Here is a 19,516-nt window from a genome sequence, read left to right as displayed (position 1 = left end):
TAAGTAAGGCGATCTTTTGAAAGGTAGTACTTGCGAAATGAGGTCACGTGAAATAATTAAAGCCGACCAAGGCCTCAAAATGTCCAAGCAGACCCTTGCATCTCGAAAAGCTAGTATGTAAATGGATCCCAGATTGTTTGCTAGTTAAGCCGCCCAAGAACAGAATATACCTACTTAGTAGATTTCCACTCCGCATTCTTGACGTTCCCTTTCCGTAGTGCTCACCTATCGCTGCTTTTTACTCACTGAGAACTGAGCAGCCAATCACGCTCGCTAAGCATTCACTGAGTCTGAGCTGCGGCCTCAGTAAGCTACATGACATCCGGACCAAAAGTTGACGCTTTTCGATAGTCAAGTTAATTAACATCAACTGACTTAGATACGTTCTGATAAATCGCTTGGTAATCAGGGATTGGTCAGTGAGTAGCCAATCACAACAGCTAAGATAGGAAAGCCCCACTTGAGAGCGGAAACATGTTAAGTAGAGGCACTTGTAGGTACTCCAGTAGAAATCTTCTGCGCTATTTGGGTAGACTTATAAGAACGACGGGCGATCAAGTGACAATTCGGGTACTTAGATCGAACCTTAGAAGTCATCAGTATATTTATGCATCAGTATATTTATGAAAGCGCAGGTACCTACAGATGCTTGACGGATGAGGTCCCTCTCCAAAGTTGTTTACTGCCCGCTTCCGAGGATTTTCTAATTTCTCTTTTTGTTTCCCTCGGTGAAATGTGTAAATATATAATAGAGTATTTTGTTCTTATATGTTTCATGTTCATATTTGGGCCTGTTTGATGTAAATGGAAACCTACCATGACCGCCTATGGTCTCCATGGTGGCTATATAAAGTAAATAGCTGACTATTGTAGGATTAACAAGGAATTTAGCATGACTTTTGTGCTACCCGGCCAATCTGTCGTTATATTCTCAAGTCATAACCATGTGCAAATATTAGTTACATATTAATACTTCTAGCACTAGGCAGCACGTCTTCTCATCTCAGCGAAGCAGGTGCAGAACCGTAAACTTTCGAAGGTCTTGCCAGTAGCTGCTGCCATCAGGCATTTCAAGTGCCTTAAGAAGTTCTTCCATGGCCACGTTAACCGCCCGTTCAAAGAGTCTTAGACCAAGAAGTTTTCTCGTGCCATTAAGACTTTAAAGGAGGAAGACCCAGGCACCCCAGAATTCTCGAAAGCCTAGGAACATTGAAGAGCTATCAATGGCCAATGTCAGGAAGTGGCTCAATCTCGCCAGACAACCTGAGTCGTGGGGTACCACATACTTCTCTCTCACTCAGAAGCTTCTCTCTTGCACATCCATTCGCGCCTGCGCCTACGCACCTTTCCTTGCTTCATTCTGCACTGATCCGAGTCCCCGGCTTTAATGGGGGTAATTGGGTTGGTCCTTACTAATTCCCGTATTCTTGTGTGAATCTTGCTCTTAAGCTTGGAGCTTCCTCCGTTTGAACAAGTTTCAATGTTGTGTAGTTTTGTAAAAACGCATCCTTGCTGCCATTTTCCAGACAGCTTCGCAATCCAAAACCTACAGTTTGCCATGCCTTTATTCTCCCAATAAAACGACGACATGTCATATCTAGGACGATTCGCCTTTTCTTCCGTTACTCTCTCTCTCTCTCTCACAAGCCCGCCATCGAATCGTCGTCGTTACTGACCACACGCTACCCTACGAGTATATTGGCCGTAGGACCCTATATCTCAAAGTAAATGAGAACTGCTACCATTGAATCAAGGATCCGAGAAAATGAAATGTTGACCAACACAATGACGGAATCCAGAAAAACAGCAGACCACGAAATCATAGGCCATCACATTGAATGGCCTTACTGCACTCTGGACGCCAAAGTATGTATCACCGACAACACTGGCATTACCCATGAGTCTTGAGCTTTTTTCTCAGAATGTCTCAGGTTTATCAATCAAGAGACATATCTAAGAATTTTCATTAATTGAAAATCCACCGTCAACAGCAAACTTCCACTAGATAGAAGAATGTAATAAGATAAGAGCCCTTAGAAAAAGGCTCCCTTATCACTGGCTCGGTGAGAACATACCTGATTGTAAATCTCAAGCCACTTGCAATTTCCGGAGACAATCTCATGACCCAATTTCTGCTTCTGCCCAAACTGCCATCGGTGATCAACTTTGCATTCAATCTCGTATGAAGTCATTCCAGCTGAGAAGACAAAAAGGAAATTAGATACTCCACTTTTCAACGACACAGCCTCTAAGGTTGCCTTGTACTTCAGATTTCGACCCCAACAGGCTGGCATCGAACGAAGTGTGTGTAGTTTCCCGCATGTCAATCTCTCAAGTGCTGCCCAACCCGAGCTCATGTTTCAGCCTATCACGCTTCAGGCTAAAATCGTAAAGGCGTACCTTCATTAGGCTAGTGTCGCTGCCTGCAAGCCTAATTTTGATTTCCACGCCGGTAAAAAATTTGTTTAGAAATGAATTGCCAAAAGAAAGCATACTTAACACGAGTTTAGGGACTGGATTTGTTAACCCTACTGCGTGTCATCCCTCCACTGCTATCGGCCACTGGGTGGAAATGATTTCCGTTGAGGGGGATCGGGCAGGCCGATCCTCAATGTTATTATGGTCCCACGGGCTCGGTTTGACCTCTTTCTTTTCTTTTTCTTTCCTTCCGATCTGCTGTCTGATTCGTAAAGGGCTTTTGGGGGCGCAACCATTCCAGGATTTTGGAAGGACTCGCTAAAGATGACCTCTTTCAGACAGGAAGTAATAAATATGATTTATCCCTATTCGTCTATTCAATAAAAAGTGGACTTGATACTATTCCCGGAGGTGATCTGGTCCTGAAACTGCTTCACAAGAGGATAAAAGCGTTGCACCGGCAACAAAATGCAGCGGCTCTTCGGCATCCATACCGATGTACTCAAAACCGGGACAGGTTGAAAGTTTCGTTTCAGACTGAAGCGTTGCAAACTTTTTTTTCCCCTTTCTGTAAGGGATAGGCCTTGTGGGGCGATCACTGCATTGATCGACATCCTGCAAACTATTCTTGACCAACCTATCCCTTGCAAAAAATTTCATTTTAGTTCTGGAATTGTGATAGGTAGGAAAATGAACCAATGATGACGATTATTTGATTATTTACGGAAAATACGGGGGTGACTCTTTGTTTTTTTTCTTTCTTTCTTTTTTCTATCTTTGCTTTTTCACAGTGGGTTGGAAATAGCGCAAATCTTTAGGGCTGGGGCCGTCGTCGGGTCCGTTGGGCGCTGTGGCTGAACCCGGCAGTTCGGGTTCAAGTGAAACAAAGCATCTACAAAGTATCTACCAAGCGTCCAACGTCAGCTTGAGCAATCACCAGTCTCCTGTGATTTACTTGATCTACTTTTGCATGCGAAGCAGATACTGATCGACAGACGCAGTTCTCGTTGTGGGGAAGATAAGGTTGTTGAAGCTTGGACCAAGCGTGCCTTGCATGGACCCGCAACGTCGTCAAACATTTCTCAGTCTGGAATGCTTTATCCCCCTTAGAACGCGTGGGAGCGACTTAATAATCTGAAACACCGGTTCCCATATGGCTTCTGTGGCTTTTCTATCCCGACATCATATGGTTATCCAACATACTTGGCTCTCAGCTCTGATCAACCTCATTCGACCCGCTAGCCTAAACGAGATTGGGGGCAGTTTTTTCTTTGCTTTTTCTTTCTCTTCCCCTAGGCCTCCAATCATCAATTGTTGTTTGATCATCTCGGGACGTAGGCCTATGAAATTCAAGGATGCTCAGCCACTCGGCTATCCACCCTTCGTTTTCCCTCGTAAATGCAGCGTCCGGTGCCCCGGCCCCGGGCCTTGAACTATCCTAATAAAGGAAAGTGTTGCTCCCAGGGGGGTGTTCAGCCGAGCGCCACTAAGTGGCTAGCCATCACCTCCATCTTTGCTGATGAAATCTACATCCGGACCCATATATATCCAGAGTTTGACTCGTCATACACAAGTGACGCACAATGCATGAGTGTAATTCCACGTGCTACCCCTTTTCTCGGAGACAGCACCCTTGATTCGCTCTGAAACAGAACGTTGGTTCACCGATCTTTGCTATTCTTGATCCGGCGCTCTAGCATTCCAACAGCTGGTATTATGGCTGTGGAGAATGGCTCGATTGATTCGTAAGGCTATTAGTACAAAAAAGACGTGGCTGGTATGGACTTGCGGCCTTACCATGTCCACTTAGACCTGTTCGTCAACTAATCATACGTTCTCGCAAGGGATCACCCGGCGCTATAGCGAGATAGGGAAATGAAGAGGCGTAGCTTCCCGCGTGGTTGGGAGAATGTTTCCCATTCTAAGCTGCTTTCGGATTTCTCAACGATTTGCAAATGTAAATGTGCATGCGATATAACAATCTTTTTTATAAAATTGAAAATAGAAAATTAAATTCCCTGACCAATGCATGACCTCCATGTGATCGACCACGTTGATCCCACGACATGTTTCATTGAGAAAACATGAATATAAGAAATTGGAATTAAAAATAAAATGATTTAAAACTGACTTTCCAAGGAGTAATCCCACGCGAGATATCATTACAACATGCGCATTTACCGCCGTCCCTGCATCGACCATCTAGGCTCCAGATGACGTCCTTCCCCTTGAAGCAACCCTTGCTAGATCTCTCACCGACGATCCCCGTTGAACCTGCGCAAACCCGAATAAACCCTCCCCCTTCCCTCATTCCACGCTCCATATACCGCATCTAGTCTTAATCCCGAAACATGTGGTTAACCATGTGCCGAATTTTGAATCAAAACTTTTGACCTGCATCCCGTCCCTGTACCTGCCTCGTAGCCCCAGTCTTATGCAAAGCTAGATCCAATCGTATCAGCATGGTCGCCTGTTTCGAAAAAGCGGGTATGCACTTCCCACGCTATTTTTAATTTTGGGTTAGCGTCCGCTGAACATGGAATTTGAGGGACATACGAGAGTCGTTCATGCGGACAACCCGGCGCCTCGACTCTGATGGCGGAATGGTGTCACAGGGGTTCGTGACCTGAGGGAGTTTTCGATGCGAGATGATGATCCTTCCATCATTCCTTTCATTGCTCAGTGTTTTTTCTGTCCTTTTTAGCTTTTCTTTTCTTTTTTTCGATTTTTTTTCTCGGGTCCATGTGGATACCACGATGCGAGCTCCTGGGGAACTCGCGTGTCAAGGCATGCCTGGGGCGAGAACATAGCCTCATCACACACCTTGTCTCTTGTATAAAGGTTGAGAGTCCTGCTCTTAAAATGTTATCATCACCGAACAGCACTTCAACCATCATCATCATCACACAAGGCATTCGATAGTCTTGATATCTATATTACATCCTCCATCAACAATTTTGAGCTTTATCTTCATATCTCTCAAACAACCAAACAATCTCAATTATGTCTGGCCCTAACTCAACCACTACGTATGTAGTACTGTGACCCGCTTGAAGATAATAAGAACTAACATGCTTGACTATACTAGTAGCCCTCAGAATGGCACCACCTCTACTCTCACCCAGGGCAATGTCAGCCAGGTTCCACGCGCTACCCGCAGCAGCGTTGACCGATTTGCCCATGCTCCAGCTTCTGAGACCCCATACTACGCTGGTGGGGCAGCTACGGAACGATCGACTCATCTCGCTGGACTGGCAAACCAAGTCAATGCCTTGGATGAGATCATGAAGGCCCGGAAGTAATGGAATGGGAAGAGGCAAAGAGAGCAAGCCTACCATATTGATATCCTGTGTTTATAGAAGGTTTCCTTTGTGTATGTATTTAGTGTCTATGCAGTGCAGTACAAATGTTTAAACGCTCAATTCCCGATAATCATCCCATTATAGTCCCCTTAAAGCAGCTTCAAGATGTATGACGCCACCTCATTGTATCTGGTACTGGGGAATTCGTGGCCTGCCTCGTAGAATTTGAAGACCGCGTTCCCACCAAGAGCGGCCGTAGCATCTGTAACAAGCTCGTCTTTAACAATGACGGCATCAGAATTGCCACACAAGATATGAACCTTGTCACATGGGAGGCCTTTGGGTCCCTGTTTGCCAGACGAAAGAGTATTTTGGGCACTCAGGTACTCTCCAAGGCGTGCCCAATTATTCCACTGATGCTTACGGAAGATGGGCCCATAACGCATAGTCGACATAAAAGCATGAACGAAGCCCTGGTGGTGGTCGACCTGCCACACAATGGAAGCCGGGACGTTGAGATGAGGATATTCCCGCGACAACACCTGGGCCTCAGCGGCAACTTCGGTGGGGGCCTCCTGATTCAGCGCATCTGACATATTGATTTTTCCATCCTTGGGTCTGGATACCAAAGGTCCCGCTCGCAGGCGCTTTCTGACAAAATATCCAAGTATATTCTCTGGAATAATGCCTCCCGAGTACAAGAGCTTGGCCTGTGAGCTGACATGGGAGTCATGCATCATGCCAGCAGGGGCCAATAGCACTAACGAAGACAAGAAGTGTGGAAAATATGAGGCAAATGTGGCAGATATTCCACCACCAAGAGAGTAGCCAACAAGAGAGAATTTGCCAGAGTCGGCACCGGTCCATGAGATTGGCGATGACGCTAAGGCGAGCAAGATCTGAGTGGTGAAAAGCCGATCATCATGCGGGAGATCAGCAGGGGAATCGGAGTATCCTCGACCAAACCTGTGTTTTAGATCAGTGTCTATTCTGTTTGGAATGGGAATGGATGGGTTGGCAGTAACTCACAGATCAAAGAGCATGACTCGGCAGCCCTGGTCCGCCAACGCATGGGCCACCCCACCAAGTGCGATACATGGAGTGGTAATACCATGCACCATCAACACCTTCGGACCATCCTCACGACCCCATTCGTAAACTCGGAGTGAACCGTATGGACTTTCAACATCGCGCGCACCGGGCAGATTATCGTTGGGGAGAGGTATTTTGCGGTTCTCCTCTTCCGAGAGGCTCCGCAGGGCCTCGCGTGGGGAAGGAAGAACGCCACGACGGGGCTCTTCACGGCTCAAAAGCGATCGAAGTAGCAGGCCTAGTGTGAATGAAGCCCCGGTCACTGCAAGCAAGGGGAGCTGCGTTCGCTGGTTGGTCCAGGAGTCGGAGAGAAAGTCCACGGTTTGGTGATACAGGGCCATGGTTACCAGCGGATAAGCCCTCGGAAACAGCCGACTGACGGGAACTTTATTGTACCTACTACTATGAGTGGAAAGAACGGGTATATCGTGAAATTTTGATGCGACGCCGCTAAGGAGTTGAGTGTTGAAAGAGGGAGCTGAACAAGATGGGACCGAGGTCCATATGGCCGATAAGGATCAGATAAGATGTCATCGAATCAAAACAAAAGAAAATATTCTACAAATTACTTGCTTTTGTTGACAAGAGACAATATAGATATTGAAGTGTATAATACTTGAAGTATTTAATTCCAGTACTTTATACCCCGGACACAGTGATTATCTGCGTGTGAAATCTCCAGATGAATGTATTCAGCCTAAAAGGAAAGTGCCCAGGAACTCATGATCCGAATTAGGCAGCATTTCTTACTTTGACGGCAAAGATCGACAACAGACTTCAATTTTGTATAAGGGCCCTGCTTCAAAATCTCAGAGTTAAGCGAACGCGAGTACTACTTCACTTATGACTTCAAGAATACTGCCGTGTCGCATTAGGCAATGAAGGCTCCTGGGGCGAAAGCATGAGCTGAAGAATAGGCGGATGTGTTGGTAGTCCGGCAGATTTCCAGCAATTACCAGTCAGTAAAGATTTTATCCAATTAAACAATGGCAGTATAGAATTTTGTTGTAAAATCTTTGAATATTTGAAACCTCCATACTGCTTTTCTAGCAAGCTTTTGATAAATAGACAAAGCATCATTGCTCTTCAGGCTGGGAACGTGTCATCTATAAGGGAGAAATTTTCGGTTTCATATCGCGACAATCCTAGTTTTGATTGTTTAAGATGTCTGACCGTACTTAATATCATCCTATTGAAGGATATTCTGCATTGTTTTTTCCGTTGGCCTTGCCAATCTTACCCGGGAGGGCTCCGGTCCGTCTGAAACGCCCTATGCCTAAAGCGTCATGCAGAACATTTTTTGAGTCTTTGCCTATTCCAAGCGCCAGGGACTTTTACGTCTGTGGCTCGATGTGTACTTTCCGGTAGCTATGAAATCTAGTGGCACCCTTGGTGGCTTCAGCCACCCCACATGCGTCTCATGACACTTGGCACTATATACTACCAAACGGTGTGTATTTCCAAGGTTCGACCAGGAATCATTAGTTTTATTTCGAATCTGGGGTCTGAAGATGTCGAGTGTTAGAGACAAGCTATTTTCCACCCCGTAGGGCATCAACATCACACATCCTCAAGAATATGCGGCCATCGACACAACCTTTGATTGGGATCGGAGGATCTGGCCCTGTGGATTTTATGGATATTGAAACAACTAACCTTTAAGCGCCTGTTTCCACTAAATACCCTCAAATGACACACATTGAGTTTAGCGATGATCATTCCCATCCTGATCATGGAGCAGGGCCCACACTCAAATTAATACACGACACGGATGTCACCCGATCTGGAATTCCCCGTTCTTTTGATAAAGAATCTTTCTTGTTGTCCATACCATTTCGGCGACGGCCTCCTGCTCCGTTGTGTCAGTGTCGATGTGTCAGGACTTGTCTGAGACTGACATTGCTAGATGGACAGATTCCAGAAGCCAGATTGCTGGAGTATAGTAGTATATAGAGGTGTTCATCTTCTTATCTCCATACTTTTTTTCCAACTGCTAGTCAGAAACTTCATTGATTATAAGATTGCCTTCTTTCAATTCGTTCAAACATGGCTCAACGGGCCCTTCTTTTCTCTGCCTTGGTGGCAGCTGCACATGCCCAGCAGGCTGGCACATATACAACCGAAACCCATCCCTCTCTCACCTGGGAGAAATGTACTGATAGTGGTTGCACTGAGCAGGCTGGATCGGTCGTTATCGATTCGAACTGGCGTTGGGTCCATTCGACTGATGATTATACCAATTGCTACACTGGCAACACGGTATGTCCTTGTCAAACGGCTAAGGTTGGGAAAAAATTGACATTTTCAATTAAATAGTGGGATGCGACCCTTTGCCCCGATGACGCTACCTGTGCCACCAACTGCGCCCTGGATGGTGCGGACTATGAGTCTACATACGGTGTGACAACTGATGCAGATGCACTGACTCTGGGATTCGTCACTGGTTCCAACGTCGGTTCGCGTCTGTACCTGATGGAAGATGACAGCACTTATCAGATGTTCAAGCTTCTGAACAAAGAGTTCACCTTCGACGTTGACGTTTCCGGCCTCCCATGCGGACTCAACGGCGCTCTGTACTTCGTTTCCATGGACTCGGACGGCGGTTTATCCCAGTACCCAAACAATACCGCTGGTGCCAAGTATGGCACTGGATACTGTGATTCTCAGTGCCCTCGGGACTTGAAGTTCATCAATGGTCAGGTGAGTCCCACAATCAAAGACCAAAACGTATAAGAAAGCTGACTGCTCTAGGGTAACGTCGATGGCTGGGTCCCCTCGACCACCGACTCCAATTCTGGTATTGGCAACCATGGCTCCTGCTGCGCAGAAATGGACATCTGGGAAGCGAACAGCATTTCCACCGCTTTGACCCCTCACCCTTGTGATACAGCCAGCCAGACAATGTGCGAAGAAGATGACTGTGGCGGCACATACTCAAGCAGCCGCTACGCCGGAACTTGTGACCCAGACGGATGTGACTTCAACCCCTACCGCATGGGCAACACCAGCTTCTTTGGACCCGACAAGACAGTCGACAGCAACTCGAAGATGACCGTCGTCACACAATTCATCACTGACGACGGTACTGACACCGGCACGCTCAGCGAGATCAAGCGTATCTATTTGCAGGATGGCGTGATTATTGCCAACGCGGCCTCGGATATTAGCGGCGTATCTGGTAACTCGATCACGTCGGACTTCTGCACAGCTCAGAAGACCGCGTTCGGGGATGAGGATATCTTTACCCAGCATGGTGGCATGTCTGGCATGAGCAAGGGCTTGGAGCAGGGCATGGTCCTCGTTTTGAGTTTGTGGGATGATCACTATTCCGATATGCTCTGGTTGGACGGTGATTACCCGACTGACGCAACGGCCTCGGACCCTGGTGTTGCTCGTGGTACTTGCACGTCTTCGTCTGGTGCGCCGAGCGACATTGAGTCTGCTTCTGCATCGGCCAATGTTGTCTTCTCTGGTATCAAGTTTGGTCCTATCGGATCAACCTACTCTTCGTAAACTTGAGAAGCTGGCCAATGTCCACACATGTGCATCCATGTTGGGTGCAAGCAGATGATTCAAGGTGAAGATATCTAGAGAAGAGAGAATTTGTTGGTTGCAATATGCTTTTTCATGTATTTTCTGAACTTCATTTCTTTCGAGAGCGAGTCTCTCATTACATTTTTTGGATTTGATTATTCAATCGTTGCAGAAAAGATCGTTGATCAAAATAAATTATGTTGATGTCATTGAACCAATGAACCTTCCTAAACGGAAGATTCTCGGCCCGCAAAAAAAGAAAAAACGGAAGCTTCAAGCTTCTCCAACTCTAAAAACTCACGTTCACAATATTAACCCCGAATCTAACACTGGTACTTGTTTCGGGACACAGTGAGTCTCCGACCGGTCACAATTCCGTAACCATGTTCGACACGGTCTGTACACTTCCGCTCTCCTCGGACCTTTTCACTCAGGCCATCCACCCCGATCAGCCTGTAGTGTCCGTGGGTCTAGCCTCCGGCCATGTCCAGACCTTCCGATTACCCACCGAAGACGCCAGCAGCGAGGATGATGATGCGTCCAACTCCTCCATTCGCGGTGGCAAGGGCCATATCGACACTATGTGGCGGACAAGACGGCACAAAGGTAGCTGTCGGTCCTTAGGATTTGGCTGCGACGGAGAGATGCTCTATTCGGCTGGTACCGATGGACTTGTTAAGGCTGCGAAGTCTGAGACCGGACAGGTGGAAAATAAGATTGTCATTCCACTGGAAAAGAATGGGTAATGGTTGCGCGACAACTGTTTCGCTATTGCGCTTAAATGAAGCTGACTGGCGTTACTAGCTCTATCGATGCCCCTACTATTATCCATGCTCTTTCTCCCCAGACTCTTTTGCTCGCGACCGACTCCAGTGCTCTCCACCTTTACGACCTGCGAATTCCCTACTCAAAGGTCTCCGCGCGACCAGAACAGTCGCACCACCCGCACGACGACTACGTTTCTTCCTTGACTCCTCTGCCTGCCTCCGATACCAGTACCTCCGGATTTAGCAAGCAATGGGTTACAACTGGTGGAACTACTCTGGCCGTGACTGATCTACGGAGGGGCGTGCTTGTGCGCAGTGAAGACCAGGAGGAGGAATTGATCAGTTCCGCATACATTGGCGGGTTGCCCAGCAGCGGAACCAGTCGCGGAGAGAAGGTACTCGTGGGTGGCTCGAATGGTGTTATCACACTATGGGAGAAGGGCGTATGGGATGATCAAGATGAGCGGATCTATGTCGAGCGAAGCACTGATGGTGGCGAGTCAATTGATGCCATGGCTGTTGCTCCTGATGACTTGGGCTATGGCAAGCTCGTGGCGGCTGGTCTAGCGAATGGCACGGTGAAATTTGTGCGCATTGGATCGAATAAGGTTGTGTCGGAAGTTCAGCATGATGAGACCGAGGGTGTTGTGGGGCTAGGATGGGATGTTGAGGGACGCATGGTTTCCGGCGGAGGGCAGATTGTCAAGGTTTGGCACGAAGCTGCCGCAACCGGTACCGGCGAGGATATGGAAGGAAAGCACATGCTTGAGGATAGCGACGACAGTGATGACTCTGATGATAGCGACCGCGGAAAGAAGAGGCCCAATGCACGGGAGCGTAAGAAGGCTAGGAAGGCCAATCGCAAGGAGAGCGGTGCCCACGTCATGGCCTTTCATGATCTGGACTGATACTGTATTATCTGATACCCATTTGCAGAGTACAAAACAAAAACTGTAAACATCTATATTGAATCAATACCATTACCAATGCTTCATTCCTAGGTTGCCAGCAGGTTGAGGTCATGCCCGCGGATTTAAAGGTTAGGGTAATGTATATCCGGGATTACTCATGCTGAGGTAATAACCGGGGGATTTCCGCGATTCTTTTTAAGTGCTTTGCGATCAGACATTCACCGACCATTAGACCGTTAAAGCTGGAGAAAATGATGGGGAATTGATTCGCATTCTTTAGATTGTCAGACAAAGCTTCATCTTGGCCTATTATATAGATTGTAATTAAGCAGATCTCGGAACCATGCTCAGTTCGAACTGCCGATGGCAGGCCCCACCCCACCGTAGCGCATGACGTTCGTCGGATCACGGTGGGGTGTGGGGTGGATAGACGATTATAAGACTGCATTGGCTCGCCCATCAATGGCCTCGGCCATATACTATACAAAAATGGATTCCTTTGAGTACAGCCCCAATCCTGGCCGTGTCGTGTTCGGCAGCGGCACACTGCAGAAGCTCCCGGAGGAGATCGCGCGCTTGCAGGTGAAGTCTCCATTGGTGCTATCGACACCCCATCAAATTAGCCATGCCGAAAAAGTCAAGGAAGTCCTCAAGGGCCAAGTGGCTGGCATTTTCAGTGAGGCTACCATGCATACCCCAACACATGTTACCGACAAGGCTCTCGAGTATGCGAAAGCTCAGAGTGCGGATGCGGTTATTTCCATCGGTGGTGGAAGTACCATTGGTTTAGGAAAGGCGATCAGTATCCGTACTGGACTCCCTCATATCTGCATTCCGACAACCTATGCCGGTAGTGAGATGACTCCCATCTTGGGTGAGACGGCCGATGGACTGAAGCAGACACGCTCGGATCCCAAAATCTTGCCTGGTACCGTTATCTACGATGTGGATTTGACCATGACCCTGCCGGCGGCCATGAGTGCCACCAGTGGAGTCAATGCTATCGCTCACGCTGGTAAGTATTTGGAAGAACACTCGGCAACTGTGTGAAAGATCTAATCTAATCCGTTTGGAAATGCAGTCGAGGCCCTTTATGCCCGCAACACCAACCCAATCATCTCTATGATGGCCATTGAAGGCACCCGGGCCCTTGCATCTGCCCTCCCCGAGATTGTCGAGAACCCGTCTTCTCAATCTGCCCGTTCCAAGGCTCTTTACGGCGCCTGGCTTTGTGGTACCTGTCTAGGTAGCGTGGGCATGTCCATCCACCACAAGCTGTGCCACACTCTCGGTGGTAGCTTCAACCTCCCCCATGCAGAGACTCACACCGCTGTCTTGCCTCACGCTATTTCTTACAATGCGCCTAATATCCCCGAGGCCATGAAGAAACTTGCCGATGCGCTGCCGGACAGCAATGGTGACGCGATCCATGGTCTTAATGTCTTGCTGACCAAGCTGAAGGTCAAGCGTGGCCTCAAGGACTTCGGTATGAAGGAGGAGGATATTGATAAGGCGGCTGATATTGCTGTTTCCAACCCTTACTGGAACCCACGCGCAATTGAGCGGACACCGATTCGTGAGCTGATTCGCAGAGTCTGGGCGGGTGAGCCAGCAACTGCAAACCTGTAGATAAATATGAATTTTAGGGTTTAATTTGAATGGATTGGCACACGAGTCTAAGTTCTTTGAATCTATCAACTTCAATTAGCCCTAGATTATAAAAAGTGGGATGTTGGGCATCTACCAATGGGCTGATTCATATTCATGGTTATCTCCGGCGGCGTACGGCGGGGATAGTGGGGGATCTTTTTTTTCTACAAAATTTTGGATTTTCCCGTCTTAACCCCTCCAAACACCAACACCAGATCATTAATCAATAATGGGCACTCAGATGGAGGCAGCCCCGGTGCTGTCCACTCCGGATGACCGCATGTTCGAATTTAACGAGAATGTTGCCCCGACCCAGACAACTCAGTTGTCGGATGCCGAACTTTCGATCACCTACGACATCGAACGCACATTGAAGGAGATCCGCCAAGCCAGATACAAGCGCATCGCTCTTCAATTCCCCGATGATATGCTTCCCGATGCCCCGCGGGTATTTCAGCTACTCAGCCGCGGTCTCAAATCGGAGGTCGCCAGTTCAAATGGGAGTGCGGGACAGGCAAATGGACAAGCCGACACGGAAGAGAACATAACTGAAGGAGTGTCCCAGCTGTCTGTGGATGGGGAGACTTGGTCGCCGAAATTGTACATTTTGGCTGACACCTCCTATGGCACATGCTGTGTGGATGAAGTGGCAGCGGAGCACGTGGATGCCGATGTCGCGGTGCACTATGGAAGATCTTGCCTGTCACCAACCGCCAGGCTGCCGGTCATATACGTTTTTACAAACAAGCCTCTATCTATAGAGCCAGTTGTGGAGGCTTTCAAGGGGACGTACACCGATCCAACCACCAAGGTCATTATCGCAGCCGATGTCACCTATGCCGGTCATATCCCGGAAGTGTATAAGCGCCTCGTCGATGAGGGGTATAGCAATCTGTTTGCTACAGAGGTGATCCATGAGCCTTCATCAGCTATTCCTAACCGCACTGTACCTGAGTCTGTCAGGGAAGCACCTGATACCCTCTCAGACTGGCAAATGTTCCACATCTCCGATCCACCAACTGCTCTTCTCTTGACCCTTGCTTCACGTGTGGCTGCTATTCATATCTACCCCACCAATACCCCAGGCAACAAGGATGTTAAGCCTTTGCCGGCATCCACTACCGCCGTATTAAGACGGCGATATGCTCTGACGACCCGCCTCACGACAGTACCGATTTGGGGTATCCTGATCAACACGCTCAGTGTGAAGAACTACATGGGCATCGTGGAACATGTGAAAGAAAAGATTGCCGCCGCGGGCAAGAAGAGCTACATGTTTGTTGTTGGCAAACTTAACGCCGCCAAAGTTGCCAATTTCAGTGAGATTGGTGGCTGGGTGGTGATCGGGTGCTGGGAGAGCTCATTGGTCGATAGCAAGGATTTCTTTACGCCCGTGATCACACCGTTCGAATTGGAGCTGGCTCTAAAGGATGACGACGAACGGATCTGGACGGGATCCTGGCAAAGCAACTTCCAGGCCATCCTCGACAAGCCAAATGGGGAGTCGGACGAGGCGGACCAGACATCAAACGGTGCAACCATGGACGAGGACGATGACATGTCGGAACCCGAGTCTGCACCGCCAGAGTTCGACCTGCGTACTGGGCGCTACGTTTCTCATTCGCGACCGATGCGGGATCCCGCACCCCGCGCTTCGATCGATGGGTCGTCTGGGCCTTCCGCTGCTAGAGCGTTAGCCCGTCGGGCTAAGGGCGATCTAGCGATGATCGGCGGAGCTGTATCCCCAGGAGCCGAATTTTTACGGTCGCAAAGAACTTGGAAGGGGTTGGGCAGTGACTTTGACATTCGTTATGATGAGGAGGAGTCGGACAGTACACTTGTCAAGGAAGGGCGCAAGGGTATTGCCAGGGGGTATACTGTTGGCGAATCAGACGAGAGACATTAGTCCAGTTTTTAAATGGATCAAATACAAAGTAAACTATTGAACTAGTCAGGTATGATAGATCTTCACAGGGGCTCATGGCCCATTACTCATGTCTATAAAGGCAATCAAAGTACAAGTACTCCGTACTCCGTAGATAATCACATGACGGTTACGGGCGCATCCGTGACAAAGTGGAAAGTTTGATTCTTTTTTTCTAGTAATTTGACAATTTGGAATCAACTTTACATTTGACTCTCATCAGTGATTGAAACGTTTGTGGTTGAAGAAAATCCTAGTTTGTTTTAATCACTTTACATCGAACTCCTCATTTGACCTTCCCCTCTCCCTCTCTCTCTCCCCCTCGCTCCCCCTTCCGATCTTCCCCATCCAGCCCTTGCGATCAAACCCTCATCGATTATACTTCACATCGGATGGCCTTGCATGGTGGCTTATCTTGAGCTGTGATATTTTGTGTTTTTCTTTTTCAATCAATTCATTGTATCCTATGATGTGCTGCGCCTTTGCGCTACCGATTCGCGATCTCGCGTTCCTGGACCTTTCGACCTAAGGACCGAGAACCCCAGCTTTTTTAAACATTCCCGCGGCCCACACCATGGACCTATACGGCATCATGGCAGAGGATCAAAAAGAGCCACAGCAGCTGGTCGAAACGGCTCTGCAGAATTCTATTCTCCCCGTGGAACGTCCTCTTTCTCTCTTTGAGCGCGTGATCACAACCAATGCCCCCATTATAGAGTCCCTGTTACTCCAGATTCCGACCGACACCATCCTCAAGCTCTACCACACCTCCCATTACCTTCGCACCTTTCTTCGCTCATATCCGATCGCATGGAGGTCTCTCTCATTTCGTTTGCTCTTTCCATCGGGCAGTTTCCCGTCCAGCCGCATTGTCATTCCGGGCATGCCAGATCCCGATCCGCAACGCCAGTCCCGACCATACGCCCTGGATCAGCTGTTGATGCATGTGGTGATTCCATTCAGCGGATGTCTCAGGAGCCTGGAGCTTGACAACACGGCCGTCTCAGGTCAGATCTTGATTTCGACGGTTTTGCAACCGCGCAAGGAATACTTGGAGCACCTTTCCGTTCGCGGGTGCAAGAATGTCTCGCTTAAGTATCACATCATCCCTTATCTGACGATGTTCGGACTGCAATATGACGTGGATATTGAACGGAATCTCGGCAGCCCTCCGGCGACCAAGGGGTTGGCGCTCAAGAGTCTTTACGCATACCGATGCCGCCATCATCGCCGCCGACCTTATCTCACTAGTTCTCTGTCGCGCAAGGATTCTGATTCGGAACCAACCCATGAACTTGTCAACCTCTGCCATAAACTGGGGATCTGGACTGATACCGCGTGGTGTACTACGCCTGCTGGCAGGTGTTTCCGCAGGCGCGGGTATGTCGCCATGCGTGTTCCGCAAGGTTCCCCTGAAGTCTGGGTGGTATTCGATCGACTGTGGAGATGCAAGAACTGGATCGGCCCAGTTGATTCATCCGTACAGCGCCCTCGTGTAGACGATGGGAAACTCTGGGAGAATTGCGACACAGGGTGCTATGGGGAGGCGGTTGGCACAGGTGAAGGACCCGATATGGGCGAGGGTAAGATGACTCCTGCACATCTTCGCCGAAGCCATACTCAGTTTGTGGAAAATGTGAAATGCGACGGCTGCCTGGAGGATATTTCGGAAAGGTGCGAGCAATGCAGCATCCTGATGCATTGTGTGGGATGCCGCAGAACCCTGTGTGCCAGTTGCGCTTACGAGCGGCCATACCTTCACCGCGCAAACTCCAGTGCTTTTGCTGGAAACCATCGCCACGAAAGCGACGCGCAGGCCCCCGACTCCATCTGGTGGGCCCCCGGCGCTACACTCGCACCTAGCTCAATGCATGATCCCGTCATCAACTCTCTCGACAGCACAACGTTGTTTCAAGGAGGGGCACCCACGTCACATCCTGCTCTCAAGTTCCATTGGTGCTGCACAGAACCCATCTTCTCCGGAGGTGGCGGCATCAGCATCGGCACCCCTAGTAGGGATGTGGATCAAGTGCGCGCTGTGCCTCTGCCTCGTAACCGAGGCTGGGAGGACCTCGAGTACACCGTCAGTGAGTGGAGCAAGACATTTCCCAAGTACGCATACGGCGACCCCAGCAAACCAGATTACTCTCTCGAGACCGGTCACCTTGCCATGATGAAGTGGTTACTAGGACCACCCAATCGGCAAGTCTCACCATGCCCCCGGAACTTATGCCAGGAGTGCTACGACTCGCCACAATGGAAGGTACACTGCAAAAGCTGCTCCAAGCCTCTTTGCATTGAGCATGACCTTCGTGGTCTCCGTCTGCGCATCTGTGGCTACCGAGACCTCGCATTTGAGAAGATGACCATTCAAAACCGAGCGGCAGTCAGCACTCCATCCCCGGATCCACTGTTCAACCAACTTTCGGGATTCGACCTTCCTTTCCGCACCCAGCGGCAGGTTGAATCCACCAACAGTAGTTTTATCGAGGACCAACAGGGAGACATCATCATAGACGACAACCTATCGGATGTCCCCACCGGTGACCCGATTCTTTTCCCTCGCAATCCCACTCGTTCTTTCTCCGCCCCACCTTCTAATCATTCGGGATCGTCCTCTCCTTCTTCTTCGTACTTTGAATCAACTTTTGAGCCTACTCGGTGGCAAGGTTGCCAATCTTTCTTCTGTCCACTGTTCCGTGCCCACGGGGATCAGCGGCTGCGATGCTCGAGCGACCTTCGAGAATGCAAGGCCTGTGCGGTCTATGTCTGCCAGGATTGCGTGATAGCCAATCCGCCCTGCAAATGCACCTATTGTGAAGAGAACTATCTGTGCCCAAACTGCATGAAAGTCCGTGCCCGTGATGGCACTTGCCGCCGACGAGAAGAGGAGAAGGCCCGCAGAGAGCGCAAGTGGAAAAAGGACATGCAGGTGCTGGAGGGCATCTTGGAACTCAAGGTGGCCAATGAAATCGCCGAGTTCGCGGGCCAATTCTTCGATTTTATCGAGCATGGTCCGGATGGTGGAGCTCCTATCACACCCATCGAAATCTATGAATCCGACGATCTTTTCCCTGGCACCTCTGAGGGACCTGTGGATGTGGACATCGAAGTAGGATCCTCTCTTTTCGTAGAGGGGACCAATTATATCAGTCCACTTTACGAGTTCGAATAGGCTCCCCTTATCTCTCAACCTCTCTACGAGAGCAGATACCCTCGGCGTTATCTTCTTGTTTTCTGCCTGTCTTGATCTCAATTTCTTTAGCGACGACATACAACGGCGCGAGCGGGGACTCATTCCTGATGTTCTTTTATTTACCCTTCTGTTCGACTTGACTTTACCACTGTGCAACACGTTCTTCCAAGCGAATCATGCATGTAGGGCCAAGATTAACCAGGCGTTACAACATTGCGGGGCGCATTTCCGGTCTTCCTTTTCCCCTAATCCCATTTCTCTTTGTTACAACCCCTCCTTTCCAACCAGACTGGAGCTGCATATTACGATGCCCTGTGCGCTCTCATCTCTCCTGTCCACGGTTTTGCAGGAATACAAACCGGTCTGATGAGGTGGCTGGCCAATGGGCGCAGGCATCGAACAAGTTTCCCGATGTGTCTTTTCTCTTTTTATTTCCATTTCTTCGATCTTCGTATCGCTTATCTTGTCCCGAGCTGGTTGACCCCTGCCGAGTGCGTGATCTAAAGTGGATACGACGGCATATATCGACCCAATATTTCATGATTATCGTCCATCACTAGGAAGGAGTTCATTCTGTCATATGGTCATATATTGCTATCATTTTTATCTACTAGGCAAGATCCATTACGGGTTCTTATTCGGGAAAACCTTTCATATCAAGTGTACTTCACGAGGGCCCAAATCGAGTTCTCCAGATGTTCAAAATGAATATGAACTTAATA

General features: G+C 48.9%; 7 protein-coding genes across 7 annotated transcripts; 6 read left to right on the top strand and 1 right to left on the bottom strand.

Moving 5' to 3' along the window:
- Window positions 1–5,421: 5,421 nt before the first annotated feature.
- N7520_006196 (uncharacterized protein) lies at window positions 5,422–5,720 on the top strand (the record flags this gene model as incomplete). Its single annotated transcript, XM_057140130.1, has 2 exons — window positions 5,422–5,447; window positions 5,507–5,720. The coding sequence occupies 2 exons, from the start codon at window positions 5,422–5,424 to the stop codon at window positions 5,718–5,720; spliced, it is 240 nt and encodes a 79-aa protein (XP_056994136.1).
- Window positions 5,721–5,869: 149 nt separating this feature from the next.
- Window positions 5,870–7,153, bottom strand: N7520_006195 (alpha/beta hydrolase; the record flags this gene model as incomplete). The annotated part of the gene is made up of 2 exons (XM_057140129.1): window positions 5,870–6,686; window positions 6,750–7,153. 2 exons carry the CDS (start codon window positions 7,151–7,153, stop codon window positions 5,870–5,872), a joined length of 1,221 nt encoding a protein of 406 aa, XP_056994135.1.
- A 1,705-nt stretch (window positions 7,154–8,858) lies between these two features.
- On the top strand, window positions 8,859–10,325 carry N7520_006194 (glycoside hydrolase family 7 protein; the record flags this gene model as incomplete). Its single annotated transcript, XM_057140128.1, has 3 exons — window positions 8,859–9,071; window positions 9,129–9,512; window positions 9,564–10,325. 3 exons carry the CDS (start codon window positions 8,859–8,861, stop codon window positions 10,323–10,325), a joined length of 1,359 nt encoding a protein of 452 aa, XP_056994134.1.
- Window positions 10,326–10,729: 404 nt separating this feature from the next.
- Window positions 10,730–12,021, top strand: N7520_006193 (WD40 repeat domain-containing protein; the record flags this gene model as incomplete). The annotated part of the gene is made up of 2 exons (XM_057140127.1): window positions 10,730–11,088; window positions 11,151–12,021. The coding sequence occupies 2 exons, from the start codon at window positions 10,730–10,732 to the stop codon at window positions 12,019–12,021; spliced, it is 1,230 nt and encodes a 409-aa protein (XP_056994133.1).
- A 492-nt stretch (window positions 12,022–12,513) lies between these two features.
- Window positions 12,514–13,653, top strand: N7520_006192 (maleylacetate reductase; the record flags this gene model as incomplete). The annotated part of the gene is made up of 2 exons (XM_057140126.1): window positions 12,514–13,039; window positions 13,106–13,653. 2 exons carry the CDS (start codon window positions 12,514–12,516, stop codon window positions 13,651–13,653), a joined length of 1,074 nt encoding a protein of 357 aa, XP_056994132.1.
- Window positions 13,654–13,903: 250 nt separating this feature from the next.
- On the top strand, window positions 13,904–15,580 carry N7520_006191 (2-(3-amino-3-carboxypropyl)histidine synthase subunit 1/2; the record flags this gene model as incomplete). The annotated part of the gene is made up of 1 exon (XM_057140125.1): window positions 13,904–15,580. One exon carries the CDS (start codon window positions 13,904–13,906, stop codon window positions 15,578–15,580), a length of 1,677 nt encoding a protein of 558 aa, XP_056994131.1.
- A 592-nt stretch (window positions 15,581–16,172) lies between these two features.
- N7520_006190 (uncharacterized protein) lies at window positions 16,173–18,773 on the top strand (the record flags this gene model as incomplete). Its single annotated transcript, XM_057140124.1, has 1 exon — window positions 16,173–18,773. One exon carries the CDS (start codon window positions 16,173–16,175, stop codon window positions 18,771–18,773), a length of 2,601 nt encoding a protein of 866 aa, XP_056994130.1.
- Between the last annotated feature and the right edge of the window lie 743 nt (window positions 18,774–19,516).

This window comes from Penicillium odoratum (assembly GCF_028828045.1).
Source record: "Penicillium odoratum strain IBT 22623 chromosome Unknown utg000005l_segment0_segment0, whole genome shotgun sequence".
NCBI lineage: Eukaryota > Fungi > Ascomycota > Eurotiomycetes > Eurotiales > Aspergillaceae > Penicillium > Penicillium odoratum.
This window is presented reverse-complemented; position numbering and strand designations above follow the sequence as displayed.